Raw genomic sequence first — 25,503 nt, forward strand, 5'->3', positions numbered from 1 at the left:
CATAAATATTAGATTAGATCGAAACCATTTTTTCTTTTTAATTATATTTATAGTGTGAATAAATGGATGAAAACCGACCATTTTAAATAACAACACTTGCTTGCCTTTCAAACTATTTATAATTATTAAATGTTGTGAAATATATTTGTAATTATTGTATGAATTTAGCAATAAAAAGTGACATTAAAAGAGTTTAGTATTAAAATCTCAGTATTTACACTTTACACATTTTGAAGCCATTTTTGACAGAGCAGCGGCCATTACACATACAACAAATGAAGTAGGACTTGCTTCCCTCTCATGTGAACTAAACAAAGAAACACTCTGGGATATTATATAGTAGCAGCTGCAGCAGTATCTCTCCCTTTCTGTCTGTCTGTCTCTATTTCTCTCTTCCTCCCTCCTTCTCTTTGAATTTACTTCTTTTTGAGTTCGCTGTTTACTGGTCTTCAGATTTCATCATAAAGGTAAGATTATTTGAAATTTTTCTATATCTATAAAGTTAATTTGTGAAAAATTTATCAAAATCGAAGAATATTTAAATTTTTTTTCTTCAATAAATGTCATTATTGATTTAAAGTAAAATGTTGTAAAGAAGCATTTGTTTGACAAAATTACGTTGTTTAGTTTAAAAAAATTTTTTCCAGATTCCATGCCATTTTAATTTGTTTGTGTACTCAATTATGAAATGTTCCAGATTGTAAATAATTTAAACAGAAGTTAATTCCTCTATAAATAATTTCATATCGCTAAGATATTCATTTAAAACATTAACATTATTGCTTTATCATTATTTTTACCTTTGTTTTATGCTGAAAGTTTTAAAATGCCTTTTTTTCAATGATAAAACGTTGTATCACATATTCAAAATGTTTTTGTGACTTATGTTTAATTTCCATGAAGTGCATTGTTAACTGTGAATTATACCTTTCATGTATTAGAAATTTACGAATGGATATTTTTTATTCTTACATAGATTACCAAAGTAGATTATTTATACCACTTTAATAAAAATTCTTAATTACTGAAATATGAAAATACCTTAGTTCAAAAATGATCAGCTTTATAACTATTGTTTTTCTGAAATTTTTAACAAGAGGAATTTATTTTATTTGTTCAACATATTTTATATATATATTATTTTTTAAACATTCACCCATATATCTATAAAATGTTATATCAGAAAATAAGAAGGAAGTATTTTTTGGTTCATATATAGAAATAATATTTTTAATACATTTTATCATTTAACATAATCATTTTGAAAATAGAATTCAAAATTGTTTATATATATATATATATATATATATATATATATATATATATATATATATGCACATACACGCATACATATTTAAAGGTTTTGTTTTTGTTTTGAAATGCTTTTTCTTGGACATTATCTATTTTTCCTGAGTATTAACGTGACTGTTCTTAAATCCTGTTCTGATGAAGAACGACGTTGAAAAGTTATTTTTGTGCTATTTTATTTAACTAAAAATAAACATTGTTTGGAAACAGCTGTAAATAACTTGAATAACATTGGGTTTACTGTGTATTCGGAATATGTTTTCAAAATAATTTGAATCTAAAAAATAAACAGAGATGCGAAGGAAAAGATTTTTAAAATTCCAAGACCATATGTATGACATGAAAAGAAACTGAAATATTAGGAAGATTTCCATCATTCTAGTAATTATAAGAGTCATATAGGACTCATAAAAAATTTCAAAAACCACCTGGCAAATGTACCCAGTAAATCAAGTGTAAGAAAGATACAAACAATTGCACTTAAAGGGGCGGCTAGAATCTTTAAAAAATATCTCGGTTGAATGCCTGTCATCTGGTAGGATGCATCGTCCCCAGATAGAACAACATAAGAAAATTGAAAAATTATTCAATGTTTTATATTAAAGATATGTTTTATTTTTAAATAGAGTATTATTTTTGTTTTTACAATGATATATTTTTATTTAGTTTATAATAGAAACCTTTACATATGTATTTTTAAATGTAAATATTTATATTCAAATCTATCTTTACATTATTTACACTTTTTGGATTGTTATCCTTATTTTTATTATGCTGTTGTACTCTTAATGTATCTTTTACCATACTCATTTGTGGATATGACAATAACCAAGTCAAAAATCATATACAGAATGTAAATATAAACGCTATCCCATCCCAGCGATATGATTTCCAGTTGAATGATAAACATGCTTCATTGTATTATTGATCCTGAGGTCTCTTTTACTGTTAAATCTAACAGAGCATTTCCAAATAAGTGTTATCTATGATTTCTATAAGATTTTAAGTCGATTGTTGAAAATAGAACTAAATGCATCAAAGTAATCAAAATTAATAATTTTGGTGATTTTAAACTCAATATTTTTATACATTACTTTAATTATATTATTTTGACATGAATCATTAAAACTATTTTGTTTTGTTTTTAATAACTCTCAATTATATGCTTAAACAAAATCTAAAATTATTTTATATGTATAAATTCTCACATTTGAGTAAATAATATATGATAAGAATAATAATAGATATATAATTGATTACAAAGTTTATTTGACTTTATGAAATATCATATATTATTTGACTTTATGAAATATCAAAATTGCACAAAGCCTATATAAATTTGGGCGGATTAAATGACAGTGGCCGTTACTCTAAAATGCTTATTTAATTTTAAAAAGAAGAAAATGTATTTAAATTATCTAATTATCACCAAATGTTTATATCCTAAAAAAAATAACATTTAAAAATTACTTATTCAATGTTCAGTGAGGTGAACAGTAAATCGTCACTTCACTATTTTTATTCAGTTTAACTAAACTAATTCTGTTTACAAAATTTTAAGCAATGAAAATCAATGTTGAACTTGAATAGAAAACTAAGATCCCTCTAAAACTGAATGGATAAGGTTTTAAAAATGTTTTTATGATCTTAAAATTTGAAATATTTTTTTAAAATTTAATAACTAAAGTTTTATCTGAGGAGCAAGTTCTCTGAAAAATATCAACTCCAAAGATATAATTTTGCATCATAAACTACCCCCATTACATTTATAACCTAAAACTTAGTGCTTAATTGATAGTAAACTGAAGAGAATATTTTAAAATTTGTCGTTAAAAAATCAAAAACAAAAACGTTCGAAACTGTCCTTTATTTCTGCTTAAATGTTAACTTGTAACACAAATTATTTTTACCTCAGAGTGATGGGACCCTGTGAAGGTTTGGTAATATACTACTTGTTTACTACAGTGTCATATAAAAATTTACTGTAATTTTTTTTCTGCATCAGTTCTACCTTCATATTTTTGTTTGTACAATTATCTTTTTACTACCCACTGATCAATTTATATTTTGTTCCATGTTATGCAACCACATTGTTAAATCGCATTATTAAGAAGTACAAATAGAAAATGTAATATTTTTAAATGTATGCATTTTAATCTGGTAACCGTCTCTCGTTTGTTAAGTAAGGACAATAATTCTTGTGAAATATGTTGTGCTTGAGTGCATAGAGTGTGAGTATAGATTTAATAATGCAAGGGGGATAACTCTAATTGATTCCCTAATGCTTTATTTAAAAGACAAATAATGAATTCATTTCATAAAGTGAATACAAATATCAAGAATATGTAAGAAATTCCTTTCAAACTACTTCATATTTTGTATTGTATAAATTAAAAAAAGAAACAATTTTTAATTAGAAATACTATTATATTATTCTGAAAGCACAATATATTACTACTAACTCTTTTATTTGAATTTATCTATGTTCCACATTGTAGCAAAAGAAATTGTAGCTAGGCATACAATAATGATATTTAAAGAAAAAACAGTTTAAAGATTTAACGATTTTTGTTTTTGCATTTCAGATATGTGCAAAATATTACATTATTTTCTTAATCGAGAGATCATGCTGATACAATTATATCTGCTTCTGACAGTTTTGCCTATTTGTATGTGCGTTGACCTCACATACTATGTGGAAGAAGGAAAAAGTCCAAATACTTATTTGGGTGACATTGTGGCAGATACTCATCTAATGGATGATGTAACACTCAATGAACAAAAACAAATCACATTCAGTCAATTACGTAAAGGTACCAATGGAAATTCGAAATTATTCCGTGTCTCAAAGAATACAGGAAAATTATATACTGCACAAACATTGGATGCTGAATCACTTTGTACTTATAATGTAGAATGTTTTCAAATGGTTGATGTTGCTGTCAAGAAAGCAACAACTTTCATGAAATTAATTGAAATCAAAGTTATTATCAAAGATGTAAATGACCATCAACCTGAGTTTCCAGATAAGCAAATAAATGTAAAATTCTCAGAAGGAGATGTTACAGAAACAAAAGTTATAATCCCTAGTGCATTAGACAGAGATATTGGAGTTATGAATTCTCAGATTACTTATGAACTGAAAAAGAAAAAAAATGAACCGTTTACATTATTTGTTTCTAAAAGTGTTGATGGAACATCTCAGTTAGCCTTAAACTTAGAAAAGAAACTTGACAGAGAAGTGACAAGTTTATATGAAATCCAAGTAATTGCAAAAGATGGGGGATCTCCCCAAAAAGAAAGTACCCTGAATATTCACATTTCTGTATCAGATGTGAATGATAATTTTCCAGTATTTTCTCAAAACGTTTATAATGTTTCAATCAAAAACAAACCTGATGCTGCTTTGCCTATTACTACTTTATCTGCAAAAGATTTAGATTTTGGCAAAAATGGTCAGATATTATATTATTTCAGTTCCAAAACATCAGACATTGCTAAAACTCATTTTGATTTAAATTCAGAAACTGGAGAAATTTTTCTAATGAAAAAATTTACAACTGGGCAAAAACTGAAATATAAACTTTATGTAAAAGCTTCTGATGGAGGCAATCCTCCATTAAGCTCTCTGGCCATGGTTCAAGTAAATGTGATCAATGAACAGAACAATGCTCCAGTAATTGATGTAAATTTTGGATCTGCATCAAAAGAAAATACAGTTGAAATTTCAGAAGATATTAAGGTTGGAAGTTTTATTGCCTATGTAAAGGTTACTGATGAGGATGCTGATCAAAATGGAAAGGTTACTTGTACTCTTGATCACAATAAGTTTCAATTACAAAGTCTGGATACAAAGAAATATCAAGTAATTGTAAAGAAACCAGTGGACAGAGAGAGTGAAGATCACCATGACATTAGGATCAGTTGTGAGGATAAAGGAAATCCTCCTCTTGAAAGTGAAAGCAGATTTTCAGTCAAAGTGATGGATGTGAATGATGAACAGCCACAATTTTCTAAACAATTATTTAAATTCTTCATTGATGAAAACCAGAGATCAAAAATTCCTATTGGTACAATCAATGCCACAGATCCAGACTTGGGACTTGGAGGTAAACTGTCTTTTTCTTTAGTGAGCACCAATAAACAATTTGTACCATTTCGAATCACTGAAAATGGATTAATCTCTTCAATTATGTCTTTAGACCATGAGTTTCAAGATACTTATAATTTTGAAGTGTTTGTAAAAGACAAAGGAAGTCCATCATTGAATAACACAGTGAATGTGATTGTTAAGGTGAGAGATGAAAATGATAATGCTCCATATTTCACATTTCCCAGTGTTAATCCTTATAATATGGATGTAACATATTACCCGCATCATACAAAGAACATCAGCCAGATAAAGGCATCAGACAGTGACAGTCAAGAGAATGCATTTCTAAAATATGAAATAATCAGAGGCAATAGCAAACAGATATTCAGCATCAACCAGTACACTGGTTTGTTATGTTCAACTCATGTCCTAAGCCAACAAGATGCTGGCTCCTATGAGCTGGAGTTTCTAGTGAAGGACAGTGGTAGCCCAGTTCTATCAGCCAGAACTACTGTATATTTGACACTGACCGTAAGCAACAAGACATCAGAAATGTTAAATGCTGTTAACATCAAAAAAGATAACAAGATCCACCTGACTTCAGCAATTATCATTGTGTCTGTAGCAGTGACAATAGCTGTGATCATTACAGCTTCAATCTCAGTGTGTATCCTTCGCTGTTGCAATCCTCGAAGTGTTCCAGTAGCAGAAGGCGGATATGTGAGTAGTGGTCAGAGGCATTTGATAAGTCCTCCTTACCCAGCAAATCCTTGGTCTAATGTTGCTCTTCCTACAAGTGATGCAGTTGATATGAGAAGAAGCAGTCAACCACCAACACCCAGAATGCAAACCCATCCTTACTCAAGTGCTCAACAAATGCTGTCGTCTCAAACACCAAGGCAGCAGCCTGTTGGAGATTCAGTATCTCAGGTATCTATATTTTATTGTTTTTGTAATTTTTTCTTTCGTATGTGAACATGTTTGTTTCAAAGTAAATGTACAGGAATATTTAATTATTGATTTTTATACTAATTTTCAAATCAATCATTTATTCTGGAATTTTTTTAGATGATGTTTAATATTTCACTATGACAATATTGTCACCTTATGTATTAGTCTGTCCATCTGGGTAGATGCAATATATTCAGATGTTTATTGCTTAAGTTAATTTATTACAGTCATATAAAATTTATGAAAACATTTTTGTTTCCAATGTCTGTCAATTTGTTTTTCTTTCAATTAGATGTATGTTCAAGATGTCGCATTACCATCTGGTAGTAATCGAAACAAGAAAAAGGCAGATATGATGCAAAATTATTCCAGAAGAAATTCTCTGAAATCTTCTCTCAGTGATGATAGACAGACATGGCAGCAAGGAAATGCTTCAGGTGGTAAGACATAAATCCTTTGTTTCTTACATGAAAACAATTACCTTATATATTAGTCCTAGCGTGAAAGAGCAGGACACAAAATGTTTTAAATAATAATAAAATAACAATAACAAAGACTTTTGCTGGTGAGGACTACTATTGACCGTAACCAGTTATACAGCCCTTTTGAAATTTTCATCTCTATTTTTCTCGTTATGTTCTGAATATTTGTTAATGAAACCTATATGAAATATGTTCCTTATTAAATTTTAAAGATTTCTATTCTGAAAAAAGGAGAAGTTTTTAAAAATTTAATCTAAAAAAGTTATTTTAAAGTTTTTGTTAAAAGAAATTCAGATTTTCTCATTATTCAGACCTGTATTACAAAGAGGGGGTTGCAAAAAATGAGTTGTGGTGTGAGGAGAAATATAAACTGAAACAGAGAGAATATTCAGACCTGTAATAATACAAAGAGGGGGTTGCAAAAATGAGTTGTGGTATGAGGAGAAATACAAACTGAAATAGAGAGAAGGAGAGTTTTAAAATATAATCTTAAAAAGATAAGATACAAGTTAGAAAAGCATTTCATCCAATACATGAAAATTGTTAAACAAAATGTTTTTACTATAGGCTTTAAAAATAAAGGTACAAGATTCAATTTGAAATTTATTTATCTTCAAAGTGCACTTTTATAAATTTTACAAAGTAAGGTATACAAATTTAATTTAAATTGAATCAAAAAATTACCTTGGATTTATTTTATGTAATGTACATTTTGTTGCAATTTAAAAACATTATCTTTCATCTAGCAATTAATGATATAGATATAAAATTTTCAATGATTTTTTTTAACTGCAACAGAATGTACATTACATAAAATAAATCCAAGGTAATTTTTTGATTCAATTTAAATTAAATTTTTATACCTTACTTTGTAAAATTTATAAATATGCACTTTGAAGATAAATAAATTTCAAATTGAATCTTGTACCTTTATTTTTAAAGCCTATTGTAAAAACATTTTGTTTAACAATTTTCATGCATTGGATGAAATGCTTTTCTAACTTTATATATATATATATATATATATATATATATATATATATATATATATATATATATATATATATATATATATATACTGCACATATAAAAGAAGTGTCTGGATTTGTATACACTCCTATTGATCCATATAACGTTTTGATAGTTGCTGTCAAGAAGAATTAGGTTCAATAAATTTCAAATAATTGTTCAATGAAGGTCAATACTAGACCAGTTTTTTTTTCTATGTCTTTTGCTCTCAATAGCTAAATGCATATCTCGAGCACAAGTTGTCAGTGTTTGTGTTCCAGCTCTCTTTTTCTGTCAACATTTGCACTATTTTATAGCTGCCTTAACAAATATTGGACCCTGTGTCTCAAAATCTTCAATCTTTCAGTATACTATGTTTTGAATATTTACTGCTTAATGCTTAGCTGCTTTGATTTTATAATTTTGTACAAATTACTTTAAAAAATTCAAGTATAAATTTTAAAAAATCTTCAAAAATATTTTTACTAACTAGAAGCAGCTATACTTTGGGTAAAATGGATGTTTCTTGTAAAAAGTAAACCATGTTACGACATTAATCGTTGGCAAGTTAATATTTAATTTAGTTGAACAGTTTGGTAATCCTAAAAAAGATTAGTAGGGCGGGGGTCAAGGGGTAAACATATAACATTTCTATGTAAAATATAAATAATTTAGCAAAATATTTTGGAAACAGATGAGTTCACATTTTAAGTTTTTGGTTGAAAGAACAAAGTGTGAGAAGAAATTCTGGAGACTCAAAAATCAAATACATTTTTGGTTTCAGAAATTGTATCTTTTATTTAAAAAAAAACATAATGCAAACGCATTTCATATTAAGGTATTTTTTGGTCCCCCGGTGTATCAGAGAGGGACCTATGTTTTCAGTGGCGTCTGTGCATCTGCGCGTCCGTTAGTCTGGACGATTGCCAGATAACCGTCCTTTAATTTTTCCTGAAATTTTGCTACAAATTGTATTTTATTAAATAGATGTGCACAGTAAAAAAAAAACTTTTTTTTTTGCGAAAATTCTCGTTGCGTCCCCAGGGGCTCAAAAGAGATCAAAAATGCCCCAAAATGGCAAAAAATGATACTTTGCCCCATAACTTTTGATCCATCCATTAGATTTTTCTGAAACTTGGTCAAAATGTGGAGGCCATTGTTCTTAATATAAATTCATATCTCTTTTTACATGTTTTTTTTTTCATGTGACAAACAATTTGGCTATTTTTATTAACAGAAACCCAACTGTACATTGCTTTACTTTATTTGAAAATTTTCTGTATTCTATTATGCATTTTGTTTTTCAGCTCTTTATTCTTCCCAGTATTGTAACCCTCCTCCTTCACAAAGTGATGGACTGCAAAACACAAATATAAGACCTTTAGGTCAGACTGCCAGTTACCCAAGCGATACCACAATAGTTGCAAGAGGCTTTTATACACCTTATATGAATGAGAACAGTCCTCAAACAAATGACAAATCTTATTCTGGTGCAGACACAAGCAGTCTCTCTAACAGACATGCACAAACGGTCAATGTACCTACGAGTGGTAGTCAGACATCTATCAATAGACCACTTCCTCCTGTACCAAACTAAAACTGATCCCAAAATATTATTTTAATTAGACATTATATATATATATATATATATATATATATATATATATATATATATATATATATATGGTGTTTTAATATCACTTCAAATTTTTACATAACGAGTTTATTAAAATTTGAATTTGATTAAATATAAAACAATGTTTTAAAATATATAATTAACATAAATACAATTTCCACATGGACAATTTATACAAAAAATAACAATGATTTCTTTTATATATTAATGACAATATGAAAATTAGTTTTAGTTTAAAAATAGGTTTTATAATATAAATATTAGAATTTAAGTTATTTATAAATTATCAATTATTAATATTTGTAATAATTGCAATATAAAAGTAACATTTTTGTAGTTTGATTATTAATGATGCTGGCTGCTAATTGTAATTATCTTTATAAAATGAGGAGATAAATATGCTTGTTCTATATTGACAAAAATGTGTGTATAATTTTTAATGTTTTTAATATAATCTGTTAAGTATATGATCTAGTATATTAAACTGGAAAATGTTTATAAAAGCTTGAGAAAATTTTAAATATTAATATATTAATATTTTAATTAAATGCCTTAAATATTTTAAGTTATTTAGCTCGGGTTATGTTAGAGAAATGGAAGGAAGTGATAATAACAGAAGAAAAAAGCCCTTACTGAATTCTATATATATTAGATGTTTTTATTTTTTTATGTAATCATCTTAAATGTTGAATAAATTTAAAAACATTAATTTTTATGTAATTAATGAAGTAAATTTTAAAATATAATTAAAATATAGTTTTAACGAAGATTTTGATTTTATTTTGTTTATTGCTAAACTCTAAAAAATGTTCTGGGGAAGTGAGTCTTTAGTAAGGCAGCCATTGAACGCACAGCACACAAAGTAGGACTGCTAGTTTATTGCTCACATGAACTGTACAAAGGAAACAAGGATGGTGTCGCAATATGGCTGCTAAAGCTGGAGCTTTCTTCTTTCTGTGGATACATCTTTCATTTAAATCCTGAGTTATTTGGATTTTATTACAAATGTAAGTTTATTTTCTTTCATTTTGCCCTAACTTCAATTGTTACTAATTTTTAAGCTGTTTAAAGCAATTAAAAATATTCTGTTTATACTTAATACATTACTGACATTGTTTAGCAGAGTAATCGTTAAAAAACACTGCCTTTGTTTCATTTACTTTATTCATCATTTTAATGCTACTAAATTTTGCTTGTTATATTAATGCATTACAGTATACATGTTTCATTGTTAAGTATATAATTTTTTAGAGCTTTAAATAATTGAAATATATTTCCTGTCTGTTTAATACATTTATTTATAACGTATTATTGTAATATAAGAAATGATAAATAATAAAAAGGGGGTATTTTTACATTTGAAAATTATTATGTTCTTATGTGTTTTGGTTTCTTTTATTTTAATTAGAATGAAAACACAAAATTTAATTAATCCGTAAAATTGAACAAATTTACATTGAAAAATCTTTTAAAATGATACTAATTAGATTATATTTTATATTTTCTCAGATTTTTATGCAAGGGATTAGTTCTCAGTACAATTAATAATAATATAGTTTGTGAATAAAAAAAAGCTATTGCTTTTATAATCAAACAATAAACTGAACAATGTTACATTTACTTTAAATTCTACTAACATTATTTAAACATAAGTATATTTAATTTATTTTACCTTAATACAATATAAACTTTATCTTATAAGATCTTCTTAGATCATTTAAAAATGTTTGATATTCATGCACATTTCTGAGATTCTATATAAAATGAATCAAAACAGTTATTTCCAACAGAAAACATTTCTCAAGAAAACAATGCATAAATGTACGGCCATTAGGGTTTTATTTACTGTATTCTAATAAAAAAATAGTCATAAACAACGCGAAATGAAAATTTAATTTGTTGGCAAAAAATTAAATAATTAAGTGAAATATGTCTTTTGAAAGTTTTTATTTATTATGCAGTTGAAAATATAATCACTATCTATTTATCTTTCTATATATACTAGGAATATATCTAATTTTTAGAAATATTAAAAAATTTACATATTCGTTATTAATTGAAAATAAATTTATTTAAATCATAAAACCCTTCATATGCTAAATTAATGTATAAATTTTGAGATTGTTTACCAAGTTTAAATTTTTTTTAATATATTTAGTCTAATTACTTTTAACAGGTTGGCAGGAAAGTTCTTAGTTTTTTTTACTTTTAAATTCAAATAAATATATATCTTGGCCCCCCAAAAATTTATTGATCAAAATAAGTACCATCAGAATCAACACACTTTTGCCAATGCAAAACAAGTGTATTTATGCCAGCTATGTAAAAATCTTGCACTCTGGTAGTGATGAAGTCACTGAGGGCGTTTTTGATATTGCTTAGGTTTTGAAGCATTTCTCATGCAGAAAGTTGTTGAGATGTTTGAAAAGGTGGTAACGGAAAGTGAAAGGTCTGTAGAGTGTGGCAGATGAGGCAGAGTTTTGTAGCCTAATTTGTTAAACTTCTGCAGGGTCGGTTTAGCAAGGTGCGGTCAGGCATTGTCATGGAGGAGAATTGGGCCTTTTCTATTGACGAATGTTGGGTGTTGTTGTTGTTGAAGTTTCTGATGCATTTCATCCATTTGTTGACAGTACTTCCCTGCCATAATGGTTTTGCCTACATTTAGAAAACTGTAATGGATGAGACCGGTTGCAGACAACCAAACAGTCAGCATGGCCTTCTTTTGGTGCAACTCTGGCTTTGGGAAGTGTCATGGAGCTTTGTCAGCATCTAACTAGTGAACTGGGTTTCGCCGGTTGTCATTAAGAACCCACTTTTCATTGCAAGTCATAACTTAGCTGAGAAATGGGCCATTCTTGTTGCATAAAGAAAGGCAAGATGCTTCATAATAGTTGTGCTTTTGGTTGTCATTCAATTTGTGAGGCACCCATTTAACAAGCTTATTGTTTTTTAATCTCTCTCAAGTGGTTGGAAATCGTTGTATACGTGATGCCTAATTCAGAAGCAAGTTCTCAAACAGTTGTGTGTGGATTGGCTTCGACTAAGGCTCTTAATTTATCGTTGTAAACATCCAACATCTGACCACTGTGCTCATCGTCGCTGCTACAAAATTTTTTAAACCCCAATTGTGCTGTGCATTTAGAAGTGGTTTCTGGGCCAAACGCTCCGTTGATATTGTGAGCTGTTTCAGTAGCTTCAATTGAAATAAGAAAACTGTGCGAATTTTCTTTTTTTTTCTACCTTATATTCAATGTTCTAAAAAGGAAACATAATTGTTTTGAAACAATTGTAATTTAAATGATTAGATAGAGTGCAAAAACACTCTTTAAAATGATATATAAAGGTATTATATAAAAAAATACTTGTTAGAAAATATATCATTTGAAATCAAAATGAAAAATTTTCACCAGAACCTTCTTCTCAACTTAATAGTTTTTAATTCTCTTGTTATTTTTCTGATAATACTATCACTAAACAGATACAAATTTGGAATAAGAGAGCACCCCCACCCCACCCTCAAATATTTTTAAAATCAAAAGTATTTTTAAAGTCAAAGTATTTTCAAGTAAAAGTGTATGAAAATATAAATTACACAAGTGAATTTATGGGCTTAGAATAATTTGATTTTGTAAAGTTAAGTTTCCTTGGTGGGTAGGGTTACATTAATTGAAATATCTCTTTTTGAAATTTGTATAATTTTATGTCTTTTCATTATGGTTAAATATCATTCGAATAAGTACAAAAATCAGTAAAGTTGATGATTGCCATGTTCACTCATTGGTTTAGAAACGTGTTGATCGTGTAGAATTACATCCTATTTAATGAATAAAATTACATTGAGATTTTGAGAATTTTTTAAATTATTGTAATTTAGCTATTCATATTATTTGCATTATTCAGACAACTGTTGGAGGTATATCTTATCGAACTCGGGAATCTGCATGGATTTCGAACAGAAGGTTTTATTTAATCCACGGGGTAGCATGCTTTCATTTTGTCAGCCATGACTGTGTAGAAGTCTGAAGTAATTCAAAATTGTATTTTGAGTGTCGCCTGCACTGATGATTGAACCATCAACTTTCAGAAGAGTGTAAATTACAACTGAATTTTACCAATACTTTATCTGTTATATTACAAGTCCTTGCAATCGTGAGCATGGTACCTCCATAGATTAAATAAAAGGTTCTGTTTGAAATTCGGTGCAGAGTCTCAAGTTTAACAAGATACACCTGAAGATGGTTGGAGGTTACATCGATCGAAATGTGAAAATAACACTCAAGGTGAGAACAGTTCTTTGAATAATCCAAATATGAATTACAATCCTTATCTTAAAAATTCAGAAACATAATTTATCTATGTTTTAAATTTCATTAAAATCAAATTATTTCATCAGGTGGTTTCATGTTTCTTCAGGGCCCCTTTATAAGAAATAAATAACTACAAACATTTTATGATAATCTATGTGAATAGGATATCATGCCAATTAAATGTAAGTTCAATATCTTAAAAGACATGTCACTCATATGAGTATAGATTATAAATCGATTTTTGAGTTTAGAAGTATATATTGTATTATGTGATATTTTATTGCTTTGCAAGAGAATAGAAATTTTTTGGAAAATTGGTTCCAAATTTATACAACGACTTTTTATTTCAGAAACGGTGAATAATTCAGCAGAAACACATCTACAACGAAGTGATAAAGATTTATTACAGTAATGATGATGCTACACATAACTTGTATTCTTCTGTCTGCTTTACAAGGTTGTTTATGTACAGACCTTACCTACATCATTGAAGAAGGAAAAAGTCCAAATACATATTTAGGAAATATTGCGGTTGATTCAAATATCATGGAAAATATTGATTCTAAAGACAATAAATTGATTTCATTCAGTTTATTGCAAGAAAGTATTGCAGGCAATACTCAGTTATTCCATGTTTCGAAGAATACAGGAAAACTGTACACTGCTCAAACATTGGATGCTGAATCACTTTGTATTTATAATGTAGAATGTTTTCAAATGGTTGATGTTGCTGTCAAGAAAGCAACAACTTTTATGAAATTAATTGAAATCAAAGTTATCATCAAAGATGTAAATGACCATCAACCTGAGTTTCCAGATAAGAAAATAAATGTAAAATTCTCAGAAGGAGATGTTATGAAAACAAAAGTTATAATCCCTAGTGCATTAGACAGAGATATTGGAGTTATGAATTCTCAGATTACTTATGAACTGAAAAAGAAAAAAAATGAACCGTTTACATTATTTGTTTCTAAAAGTGTTGATGGAACATCTCAGCTAGCCATAAACTTAGAGAAGCAGCTTGATAGAGAAGTGACAAGTTTATATGAAATCCAAGTAATTGCAAAAGATGGGGGATCTCCCCAAAAAGAAAGTACCCTGAATATTCACATTTCTGTATCAGATGTGAATGATAATTTTCCAGTATTTTCTCAAAACGTTTATAATGTTTCAATCAAAAACAAACCTGATGCTGCTTTGCCTATTACTACTTTGTCTGCAAAAGATTTAGATTTTGGCAAAAATGGTCAGATATTATATTATTTCAGTTCAAAAACACCAGACATTTCTAAAACACATTTTAATTTAAACTCAGACACTGGAGAAATTTTTCTAGTGAAGAAATTTACAACTGGGCAAAAACTAAAGTATAAACTTTATGTAAAAGCTTCTGATGGAGGCAATCCTCCATTAAGTTCTCTGGCCATGGTTCAAGTAAATGTGATCAATGAACAGAACAATGCGCCAACTATAAATATCAATTTTGCCTCAACATCTGGTGACAAATTTATGAAAATTTCAGAAGATATTAAGGTTGGAAGTTTTATTGCATATGTGAAAGTTACAGATCCAGATCTTGGACAAAATGGAGATGTTACTTGTACTCTTGATCACAATAAGTTTCAACTCCAAAGTCTGGATACAAAGAAATATCAAGTAATTGTAAAGAAACCAGTGGACAGAGAGAGTGAAGATCACCATGACATTAGGATCAGTTGTGAGGATAAAGGAAATCCTCCTCTTGAAAGTGAAAGCAGATTTTCAGTCCAAGTGATGGATGTGAATGATGAACAGCCACAATTTTCTAAACAATTATTTAAATTCTTCATTGATGAAAACCAGAGATCGAAAATTCCTATTGGCACAATCAATGCCACAGATCCAGACTTGGGACTTGGAGGTAAACTGTCTTTTTCTTTAGTGAGCACCAATAAACAATTTGTACCATTTCGAATCACTGAAAATGGATTAATCTCTTCAATTATGTCTTTAGACCATGAGTTTCAAGATACTTATAATTTTGAAGTGTTTGTAAAAGACAAAGGAAGTCCATCATTGAATAACACAGTGAATGTGATTGTTAAAGTGAGAGATGAAAATGATAATGCTCCATATTTCACATTTCCCAGTGTTAATCCTTATAATGTGGATGTAACATATTACCCACATCATACAAAGAACATCAGCCAGATAAAGGCATCAGACAGTGACAGTCAAGAGAATGCATTTCTAAAATATGAAATTATCAGAGGCAATAGCAAACAGATATTCAGCATCAACCAGTACACTGGTTTGTTATGTTCAACTCATGTCCTAAGCCAACAAGATGCTGGCTCATATGAGCTGGAGTTTCTAGTGAAGGACAGTGGTAGCCCAGTTCTATCAGCCAGAACTACTGTATATTTGACACTGACCGTAAGCAACAAGACATCAGAAATGCTAAATGCTGTTAACATCAAAAAAGATAACAAGATCCACCTGACTTCAGCAATTATCATTGTGTCTGTAGCAGTGACAATAGCTGTGATCATTACAGCTTCAATCTCAGTGTGTATCCTTCGCTGTTGCAATCCTCGAAGTGTTCCAGTAGCAGAAGGCGGATATGTGAGTAGTGGTCAGAGACATTTGATAAGTCCTCCTTACCCAGCAAATCCTTGGTCTAATGTTGCTCTTCCTACAAGTGATGCAGTTGATATGAGAAGAAGCAGTCAACCACCAACACCCAGAATGCAAACCCATCCTTACTCAAGTGCTCAATTAATGCTGTCATCTCAAGCACCAAGGCAGCAGCCTGTTGGAGATTCAGTATCTCAGGTATCTATATATTTTTTTATAATTGTTCTTCTTCGGTAAATGTTTTTTTTAGATAAGTAAATGTTCAATGATTTGTGATTATCTATATATTTGTTTTGATTTTCAAATTAATAATCTTGGTTTGACTTTGCGAACGAAGATCCTCTGAAGGGTGCTATTCTACGTTGACTGCAGGCAAACTTGTGACTGACGAGCCCGATGCGAGCCAACCCGGTTTGGCTGCAGCGGCTACAGTCAAAAGTCATGTCAGGTACGGCTGCTGAGGCTTCCTGGATCTACCTTCTGCAGCATTTCTCCCGCAGATTCACTGTGTGGGAGACCTCAAAAGAGGTGACAGCTTGGTGAACAGTTTGTCACTAGGTGTCACGGTCAGCAGCAAGAGTAGCCCACTGGTGGTGATCAGTGTGGTAGGCATGGAGGGACTTCTTCAGAGAGTCTTTATATCACTTCTTTGGTGCCCCTCTGTCACGGTGGCCAATAGAGAGTTCACCATATAGGGCTATCTTGGGCCCTAAAATTGATAATGATAATAAGAAGAAAACTACATTTTCAACTTAGGAAAATCATGTGATCAGAATACAGCCAGCCATCTAAAAAATTTATTTATTGTTTGTCCTCCAACTATTTTTTAATCATTTTTTTACGCAGCCAAAACATTTTTATTGTCTCATACCTTTAATCAAAACTCATATATAACTCTATTTCATCAGCTTAATAATTTCTCTCTTATCATGAATGTTCAGGTAAAATTAATATGCATTTTTTTTGTTTTTTCATTATTTGTTTCATTATTGTGGTTATGTTAGTAGATTTTTTTAATTGTATGTATAAATATTTTTTCAATTGATATGTTAAATCACAAAATCTACTTTTCAGTTTACAATATCATATATAATCAAATCATTCAATATTCTGACACTAACAAATAACACAATAAACTCTGAGGCAATATTCAACTTTATTCATAAAAATAGCTTCCTTCTGGGTTGATACACTGATTCTAACTCCATTCTAATAATTTGATGCTTTTTTTTATAAAACAATTTATCGTTGACCTCAAAATATGCCATAGTTTCCAATATCACTTCATTGGACTCAAATCTTTTTCCCTGGAGCAATTTTTGAAGTTTACAAACAGCCAGTAGTTGCTGGGGGGGGGCATATCTGTAGAATAGGATGGGTGTTGAAACAATTTTAAGTGCAATTCCTGTAGTTTTGCTGTTATTGTAATTATGCATTGTCTTGGTAAACAAGCACACTTTAATGATGTATAACATTTTATATTAATGGTTCTTCCTTTCTTGATGCAATCAGTGAACAAAACACCTTACACATCCCAAACTACAAAAATCAAAACCTTACTTACTGATGCTTGTATTTTTGGCTGTTTTGCACAGCTTTTACCTGTGACTGTCCACTTAACTAACTGCTGATTTTACTCCACAGTGAAGTGCTTGATCCATGTTTCATCCATTGTTACATATTGACACAAAATCTCCTTTTTGTTAATTTGAAACAGTTGCAAACAATGCTTTAAATCATTAACACATTGTTGTTTTTGATTTGGCACCCTTCAAACAGATTTTTCAAAAAGAAATGTTCATGCAAAATGATGAATATGCTGACTTCTGATATCGTCAAATCCTCTGCTATCTCAAGTTTGTGAAAAATTTTTATGTTTTCTGAAACAACTGCCGAATTTGAGTGTCCTGAACATTCAGTATCATGTGTTTAAAGTCAGCATGCCATTTCTTAGCTTTTGTTTTCAACTGAGCAGAGTGCAAATTAAACTTATAAAGTTTTTGCTTTTATTTTTTTCCATGAAAAACACACAAAATTTAGACTTTTCCATTTTTTGGAAAATTTACAACAGTAATTTCATTTAAACAACTATAGGTTGTAAATTAATAATCTGATTGGATTCAATTTTTAACACATACCATTTAAAGATTAATACTTTACAAAATTATATGAATTTGTTATTAGTGAAACAATCTATAGATAAAGCCTGTGATTTGTTGAGTAATATACTAGATATTTTTTTTATTTAAATAATAATTTTTTGAACTACACACACTTATGGTTCATGCTTATGCAATTTTCAGTGTAGAATATGATAATTTTTGCCGGTTGAAGGGTTCAAACAGTTACAAATTCACCTTTGACTATGAAGCCTGGTATTTAAACCCTAGACCACTCAGTTAACAGTGGAAAGAAGAGAATTTAAATTCTATATTATATCAAATTGGTGGACATATACAGTGTGCTTAGTCTTATAGTGTGCAATACCAGCAGTTCAAAGATCACATTACACATAGATTGGCAACTTATTATAAATTCTCATAGTAGCCCAATCCTTGTTGAATATATATATATATCATTCCAGGTTAAAAACATCTAAAAGTAAAAACCATTGAATTTCAATGAGGTTGTTGATAGTGCTCAATAAAAAGAGCAGGATATTACTTTATTCAATTTAGGTAAACAAAATTACCATAAGTTGCTACAATAAAACTACTGTTTCAGTCTAAAAAGACATTGCTAGGCGACAATAAACCTACAGGTCTAGAACTGGGAACATGCTTTTCCACAAGCGCCAGTAGGAGCTCAGCGAATACTTGAAGAATGGCGGCGATCAGGCTGGTTTTGGTGTTGTGGGAGGTCATGTTGGTGTTGTTCTCGACATATAACCAAACGAAGTAGTCCAGCAGGTTCAGGTCGGGGGAGAAGCAGGGGCAGTGAGAGAAGGGTACAAAGTCCTAGCACTCCTTCTGAAGCCAAGCCTGGGTTTATTTGGACGTGATTTGGCACTGAGTCCTGCTGCCACATTCAGAGTCTGCCAGTGGCCACCTGATTGCAGTAGGGGATCACCACACTTTTCACCACATCGAGGTACACTTTGGTGTTTACTTTCAAGTTGACTTAAAACCACACCAAAGATCATAATCGTGGGTTGTCTGATGCGTTGAGCTGTGCCCTCAAACGTTGAATCATCCAGATTTGAATTTTGAGAGTGCTGGCAATGGTCCTGTTGTCATAACTTGGATTGGTAGAGAGCATGAGTTGTACAGCGGCACATCTCTGATCTTGCTCATTGAAAATTGTATCACTTTCTGATATGATAGAAGGTTTCTATCGCTCTTGGGATTTGTACACAACTGGCCACTAGTAGATGGTCTGGAACAAAAAAAAGAAATCAGTTTTCATCAAACAGAAATGGAATCATGTCATCTTTACTAGGGTGATAATTTTATTGTTCTAAAATAGTTAAAATTCAAACAAAAATAAAATAAAACTACATTTTTTTATATCTAATTTAGAAAAGTTGTTAATATACATTTTATAAGGGTTAAGTTTTATATAATGGATAGATAGTTAATATATTATACGGAGTAACAAATACAGGTCTTTTATAAATATTAATAAAATTTCTTTATTTATTTTTTATTTTTTTAGGTTTAATGTATCATAAGTAATAATTAGTTTTATGATTTATGTATCTTTATGCCTTAAAGCTAATATATTGAAATAGCTGGCTTACACTGAAAAAAAAAATATATATATATATATATATATATATAATTCAATGTTCCTTTTTAAAATTTACATAAACACAAAATTCATGAAAACATATTTGTTTGCTAATGCGTCTTACTGTTACTTTGTTTTTCTTCTATTAGATGTATGTTCAAGATGTAGCATTACCATCTGGTGGTAATCGAAACAAAAAAAAGGCAGATATGACACAGAATTATTCCAGAAGAAATTCTCTGAAATCTTCTCTTAATGATGATAGACCAACATGGCAAGAAGGAAATGCTTCAGGTGAGAAGAACAAAATTCTTTGTTTTTCTTTGTAAAATAATTATAGATAATCTCTCTCTCTCTCTCTCTCTCTCTCTCTCTCTCTCTCTCTCTCTACATATATATATATATATATATATAAATTGTTAGATTATATTCAGGGTCTATTAGATCTATTGCTCATTTAGAATTTTCAAAAGAATGATCAACAGATCTAATAGATATATGATTTCTAGCTTACTCAACAAAATATATGTATTTGTTTAAAAATATACTACAAATATTCATACTTCTATATGATATCCATGCATATCAAATGAAATATTATCAAACCATAATTGTAAGGATTATTTTATTGAAAGTTTAGAAGGATATCCATATATTGACAGTTAACTAAATCAATGAAAAAAATAAGAAAGTGTTGTTTATTTTCTAAAGAAAATTGAATTTATCTCATACGCCAAAATTCAAACTATGAACTCTAAGTAAAGCTACACATGTGTGCAAGTAGTTGGGAGTATCACCAATGTTGCCTCAATCTTTATATTATACTTGATTCATATCATAAGCTTTGAATGTATAAATGTTCATATTTCATTGTTAAAAAATATTTTTCATATGTTTTACAAAGTACATAATAATGGTTTAAGATAAGTGTGTGAGTAAGAAAATAAAATAATTGCTACAGAAATTAAGAAGGAAGTAATTTTATGTAGCATATGAAATGGTGAACTGAACAACCATCATCAAATATTAGATTTTGAAGGAAATGTTATTTATTGACTAGAGATGGCAGTGATCTTTTCCTCCTTGCATACTTAGTACATTCATTAAGAAGGACAATAGCCACAATTTCAGTCCAAAAGAAATTTTCTTTAATTTACACTAATGGATTTCCATGAATTGAATAGTTGCTGCTGGCTGAATTATCTGCTAATAAGTATCTGTTCAGACTACACAGATATAAATTAATATTTGTAATATTTTAAAATAGCTGTAATATAAAAAATAACATAACTATATTTTTCATATGAATTATGCGCGAGCCTTTCCTAGTCTTGCACAAAAACACGTTCACATTTCAAGCTATATTACTTGTCGCATACATACGCGCACACAAACATACGCGCCCATGGCCACACACGTACATATATTCACGTTCACACACTCACATTCACGTGTATATACACACACGCTAACGTACACACATGTATTCACACACGCGCACACGTACGCACACAAGGACGACGTCACTTCCTTTCAATGGAAATCCACACATGCACAAAAGACCACCGGAAACACCTATAAAAGAAAGAGCAACAACCGGCTTCTTTCTTTTCAAACCTGCCTTCCGAGATGGTTAGTCGGCGCACTAGCCGCCGCCGTTTCAGCATGCGTGCGCACGCGCATCCCTCACACCACTTGCTACTATGTGGGACATAAAGCTAACAGACAGTACGTACACTTCTCACTCTTTCTCTATCTACTACTGGTCCCTGAGAACACCTTCGCGTAGCTGACTGCTAACTGACGTCAACCCTCTATCCTTTTCTTTGTCTACACGATGGACTGCCATTTCTCGTTCTATTACATTACTCACTTCTCTTCCCACACACGAACAAACGATAGTGACCCGAACTTGAGATGAACACACATTTCCTTTTCTTTCTACAACACCAGTCCCGCAACGAACAATGGTTACACCCGCGCGGACATGAACACATGTTATATCTAAAACATTCATTCTTCCAACAGTAAATAAACGACACGTTTATCTTATCCATCAATTGAGTTTTTGTTTCCTTCAATTCCATTCGTTTCATTATTCTTTTGTAACAGGATTGGGATTTATATATCCTAGTCCCCTACAATTATTGATATCTCTAATATTAACAATATAAGGAGCACAATCATAGTTTAGTTATCATCACTAACATACATAAAAAAATAAAATCCAACTTTAAATATTTCTTGTCACCTAAACAAGCTAGTCAATCATTTGTATATTGGGCTACATGTCACTTATACCTAATGATTGGTCATATCTAGCAAGTCATATCTCTGTATTTAAACCATACAACTGCTAAAAATATTTAACATACTCAAATACGAATATACATTAAAGATGTCTTGAAATGGTTAAGGAAATAACTAAAGGGAATAAATATTGTAACAATTTTATTGGCAAGATTCATAATTCAGTTTTGGTATGAATTAAAAAAATAAATTGTTTCTTATACTATAAGCGCATTTATTATTTGTACAATGGCCAAGCAGTATTCATGTATTTATTATTTACATGTGCTTAAATTTTGATTTTTTAGGTATTTATTTTAATCTGAGTATTTTACATCTACAATTTAAATTAGGTTCTGAATAGATTACACCTGTTTTTCTCATGTTGTAAACAAAGTCATAAAGAAATTGAACTTTACAAAATATTACTTTCATTTACAGAAACCCAAATGTATTTTGCTTTACTTTATTTGAAAATTTTCTGTATTCTATTATACATTTTGTTTTTCAGCTCTTTATTCTTCCCAGTATTGTAACCCTCCTCCTTCACAAAGTGATGGACTGCAAAACACAAATATAAGACCTTTAGGTCAGACTGCCAGTTACCCAAGCGATACCACAATAGTGGCAAGAGGCTTTTATACACCTTATATGAATGAAAACAGTCCTCAAACAAGTGACAAATCTTATTCTGGCGCAGACACAAGTAGTCTCTCTAACAGACATGCACAAACGGTCAATGTACCTACGAGTGGTAGTCAGTTATCTATCAATAGACCACTTCCTCCTGTACCAAACTGAAACTGATTTCTAAATATATTTTTAAAATTAGACATTATATCTATTGTTTTATTATAATTTTTAATTTTACATAACTAAAACTAAAATGTGATTAAAATATAAAAGCAAGTTTTCTTTCGTAAATGAAAGCAAAAATTATTTCCACCAAAATGTCAATACTAAAAAATGTCATTGATTATTACATCATAATTAATAATTAACAAATTAGTTTTAGCTTAAAAATAGATTTAATGCAAAAAGATATCTAAAATCTAGATAAAAAATTTGAATATAATTAGTTTATTAATTATAAATTAATATTTGCAATATTTTATAATATTATTATTATATCATAAAACATTACTATTCTTTTTCAATTGAATTATTAATATCTGTAATTAATGATTGAGTAGTAATATAAAAAGACAAAGATGTTGTTAATTTCTAATTTTATTTGATTATATTAAATATAATGAACAGGTAAACAAAATTGTACTATATAAACAATAATCTATGTGATGCTTTTCAAATTATGATTTTAGTGATTCTTTTTTTAAATAAATTTAAAATATTTATTTTAACACTATAAAAATAAAATATGTTTATCCATAAAGATTTTTTTAAATAAAATCATTACCATATTAATATTTAATGTAATACATTAAATATTTTGAACTATTTAGTTTGGATTATGTTAGAGAAGTAGAAAGAAGTAATTATAATGGATGAAAACAAAACGCTCACTTAATTTTCTACATAAAAGATGCTTTTATTTTCATCTAATTAACTTAAATGTTGCAAATATTCAAAAATATTCATTTTGTGTAATTAGTTAAGTAAATATTAAAATTATATTACAGTTTTGAAAAAGGTTTCAATTTATTCTAGACTAAAATATATTGTCATGAGGAAGTGAGTTTTTAGTAAGGCAGCCATTAAACGCACAACACACAAAGTAGGACTGCTAGTTTACTGCTCACATCAACTGTACAAAGGAAACATAAGGATGTTATCACAATATGGCTGCTAAAGCTGAAGCTTTCTTCTTTCTCTGGATATAACTTTTATTTAAACCCGGGGTTAATTGGATTTTATTTCAAATGTAAGTTTATTTTCTTTCATTTTGCCCTAACTTTAATTATTACTAATTTTTAAGCTCTTTAAAGCAATTAAAAAGCATTCTGTTTATACTTAATACATTACTGTCATTATTTATCAGAGTAATCGTTAAAAAAACGCTGCCTTTGTTTCATTTATTTTATTCATCATTTTTATGCTACTAAATTTTGCTTGTTATATTAATGCATTGTAGTTAACATGTTTCAGTGTTAAATATATCATTTTTTGTTCCATGAAAAAACTGAAATATGTTTCATATTTCTCTTAAATGTACTATTTTTAACAAGCTGTTATTGAAAAAAGACAGAATACTACAATTATAGCATCAGTTTAGGATCATATTTTGACGTGATGAATTAAGAAATTTATGCTTTCTTTAAGTGTGAGAAAAAAAATGAAAAATAAGTAATCTTGAAAATTTAGCATATCAAACACAAACAATTTATTAAAATGTAAAATTCATTACAATTTTTCTAGTTTCTCTAGTTTTAAGTTTTACAGTCGTTTTTCAAAACAAACGATATTGAATATTTTTTCTGAATCAAAAACTATTACTTTAATAAATTAAACAATATGATTTAAAAATATATCTTTTAACTCAGTTATTTAAAATTTTATGCACATTATATTAACAGAACTGTTTCTTTTTAATTTTGTTTTTCTCTCAATGCAAAATTTAATTTGTATTCTATAGGGTCTATTTCATTTCAGAAACTTAGATTTTCTTATTAGATAGTATTTATTTACATTTTAGAGAATATAAAATTAACTAAAATAACATTTTTCAAGGGAAAATTTAATGAAAATATAGTGATTAAAGTAGATGAAATGTAAACAATGGAATTTAATATTAATTATTGAGTCCCCCCCTCACCTACAAAAGCACTAACAATAGACTTCATTATAATTACCATACTTTGGGGTAATTGTGCCAAATCCGGGGGTAATTGTGCCAACTAAAAAAAGTGTTTTTTATATGCGTGGTTGCCAAAAGAGCACTTTTAGTTAGTTGGCGCAATTACCCTGGACTTGGCACAATTCGCCCAATGTGCGGTATTTGTTTATGTAATTGAAATAAAGTTAACAAATGTAGATAATACATTATGAATGTTCTTACTGGCAGGTACATGCACTTTCCTCTGTGAAAAAATGTCTAATATTTTTAAAAATATATATATTAATATT

The 25,503-nt window shown here is 29.4% G+C and overlaps 2 protein-coding genes across 2 annotated transcripts in view; both read left to right on the plus strand.

Moving 5' to 3' along the window:
- The window catches only part of LOC145242744 (protocadherin-16-like), a 73,726-nt gene that overhangs the window by 40,376 nt on the left and 7,847 nt on the right, over nt 1-25,503 (plus strand). The window contains exons 11-12 of the mRNA XM_080105886.1: nt 14,258-16,599; nt 20,280-20,424. Coding sequence (XP_079962012.1) covers nt 14,258-16,599; nt 20,280-20,424 — 2,487 coding nt within the window. The remainder of the gene's footprint in view (nt 1-14,257; nt 16,600-20,279; nt 20,425-25,503) is intronic.
- Nucleotides 407-14,841, plus strand: LOC145242953 (protocadherin beta-13-like). The gene is made up of 4 exons (XM_080106064.1): nt 407-467; nt 3,894-6,331; nt 6,645-6,792; nt 14,136-14,841. The coding sequence occupies exons 2-4, from the start codon at nt 3,896-3,898 to the stop codon at nt 14,195-14,197; spliced, it is 2,646 nt and encodes an 881-aa protein (XP_079962190.1). The 5' UTR covers nt 407-467; nt 3,894-3,895; the 3' UTR covers nt 14,198-14,841.

This window comes from Euprymna scolopes, chromosome 21, assembly GCF_053919585.1.
Source record: "Euprymna scolopes isolate OS-2025 chromosome 21, ASM5391958v1, whole genome shotgun sequence".
Classification (NCBI taxonomy): domain Eukaryota; kingdom Metazoa; phylum Mollusca; class Cephalopoda; order Sepiida; family Sepiolidae; genus Euprymna; species Euprymna scolopes.

Excerpts from the sequence above, each read along its gene's own strand:
- LOC145242953 (XM_080106064.1), top strand. The coding sequence starts at position 3,896 with ATGTGCAAAATATTACATTATTTTCTTAATCGAGAGATCATGCTGATA. Across the intron at positions 6,332-6,644 it reads TTGGAGATTCAGTATCTCAG|ATGTATGTTCAAGATGTCGC; the intron begins GTATCTATATTT and ends TCTTTCAATTAG. Across the intron at positions 6,793-14,135 it reads GCAAGGAAATGCTTCAGGTG|AAACGGTGAATAATTCAGCA; the intron begins GTAAGACATAAA and ends TTTTTATTTCAG.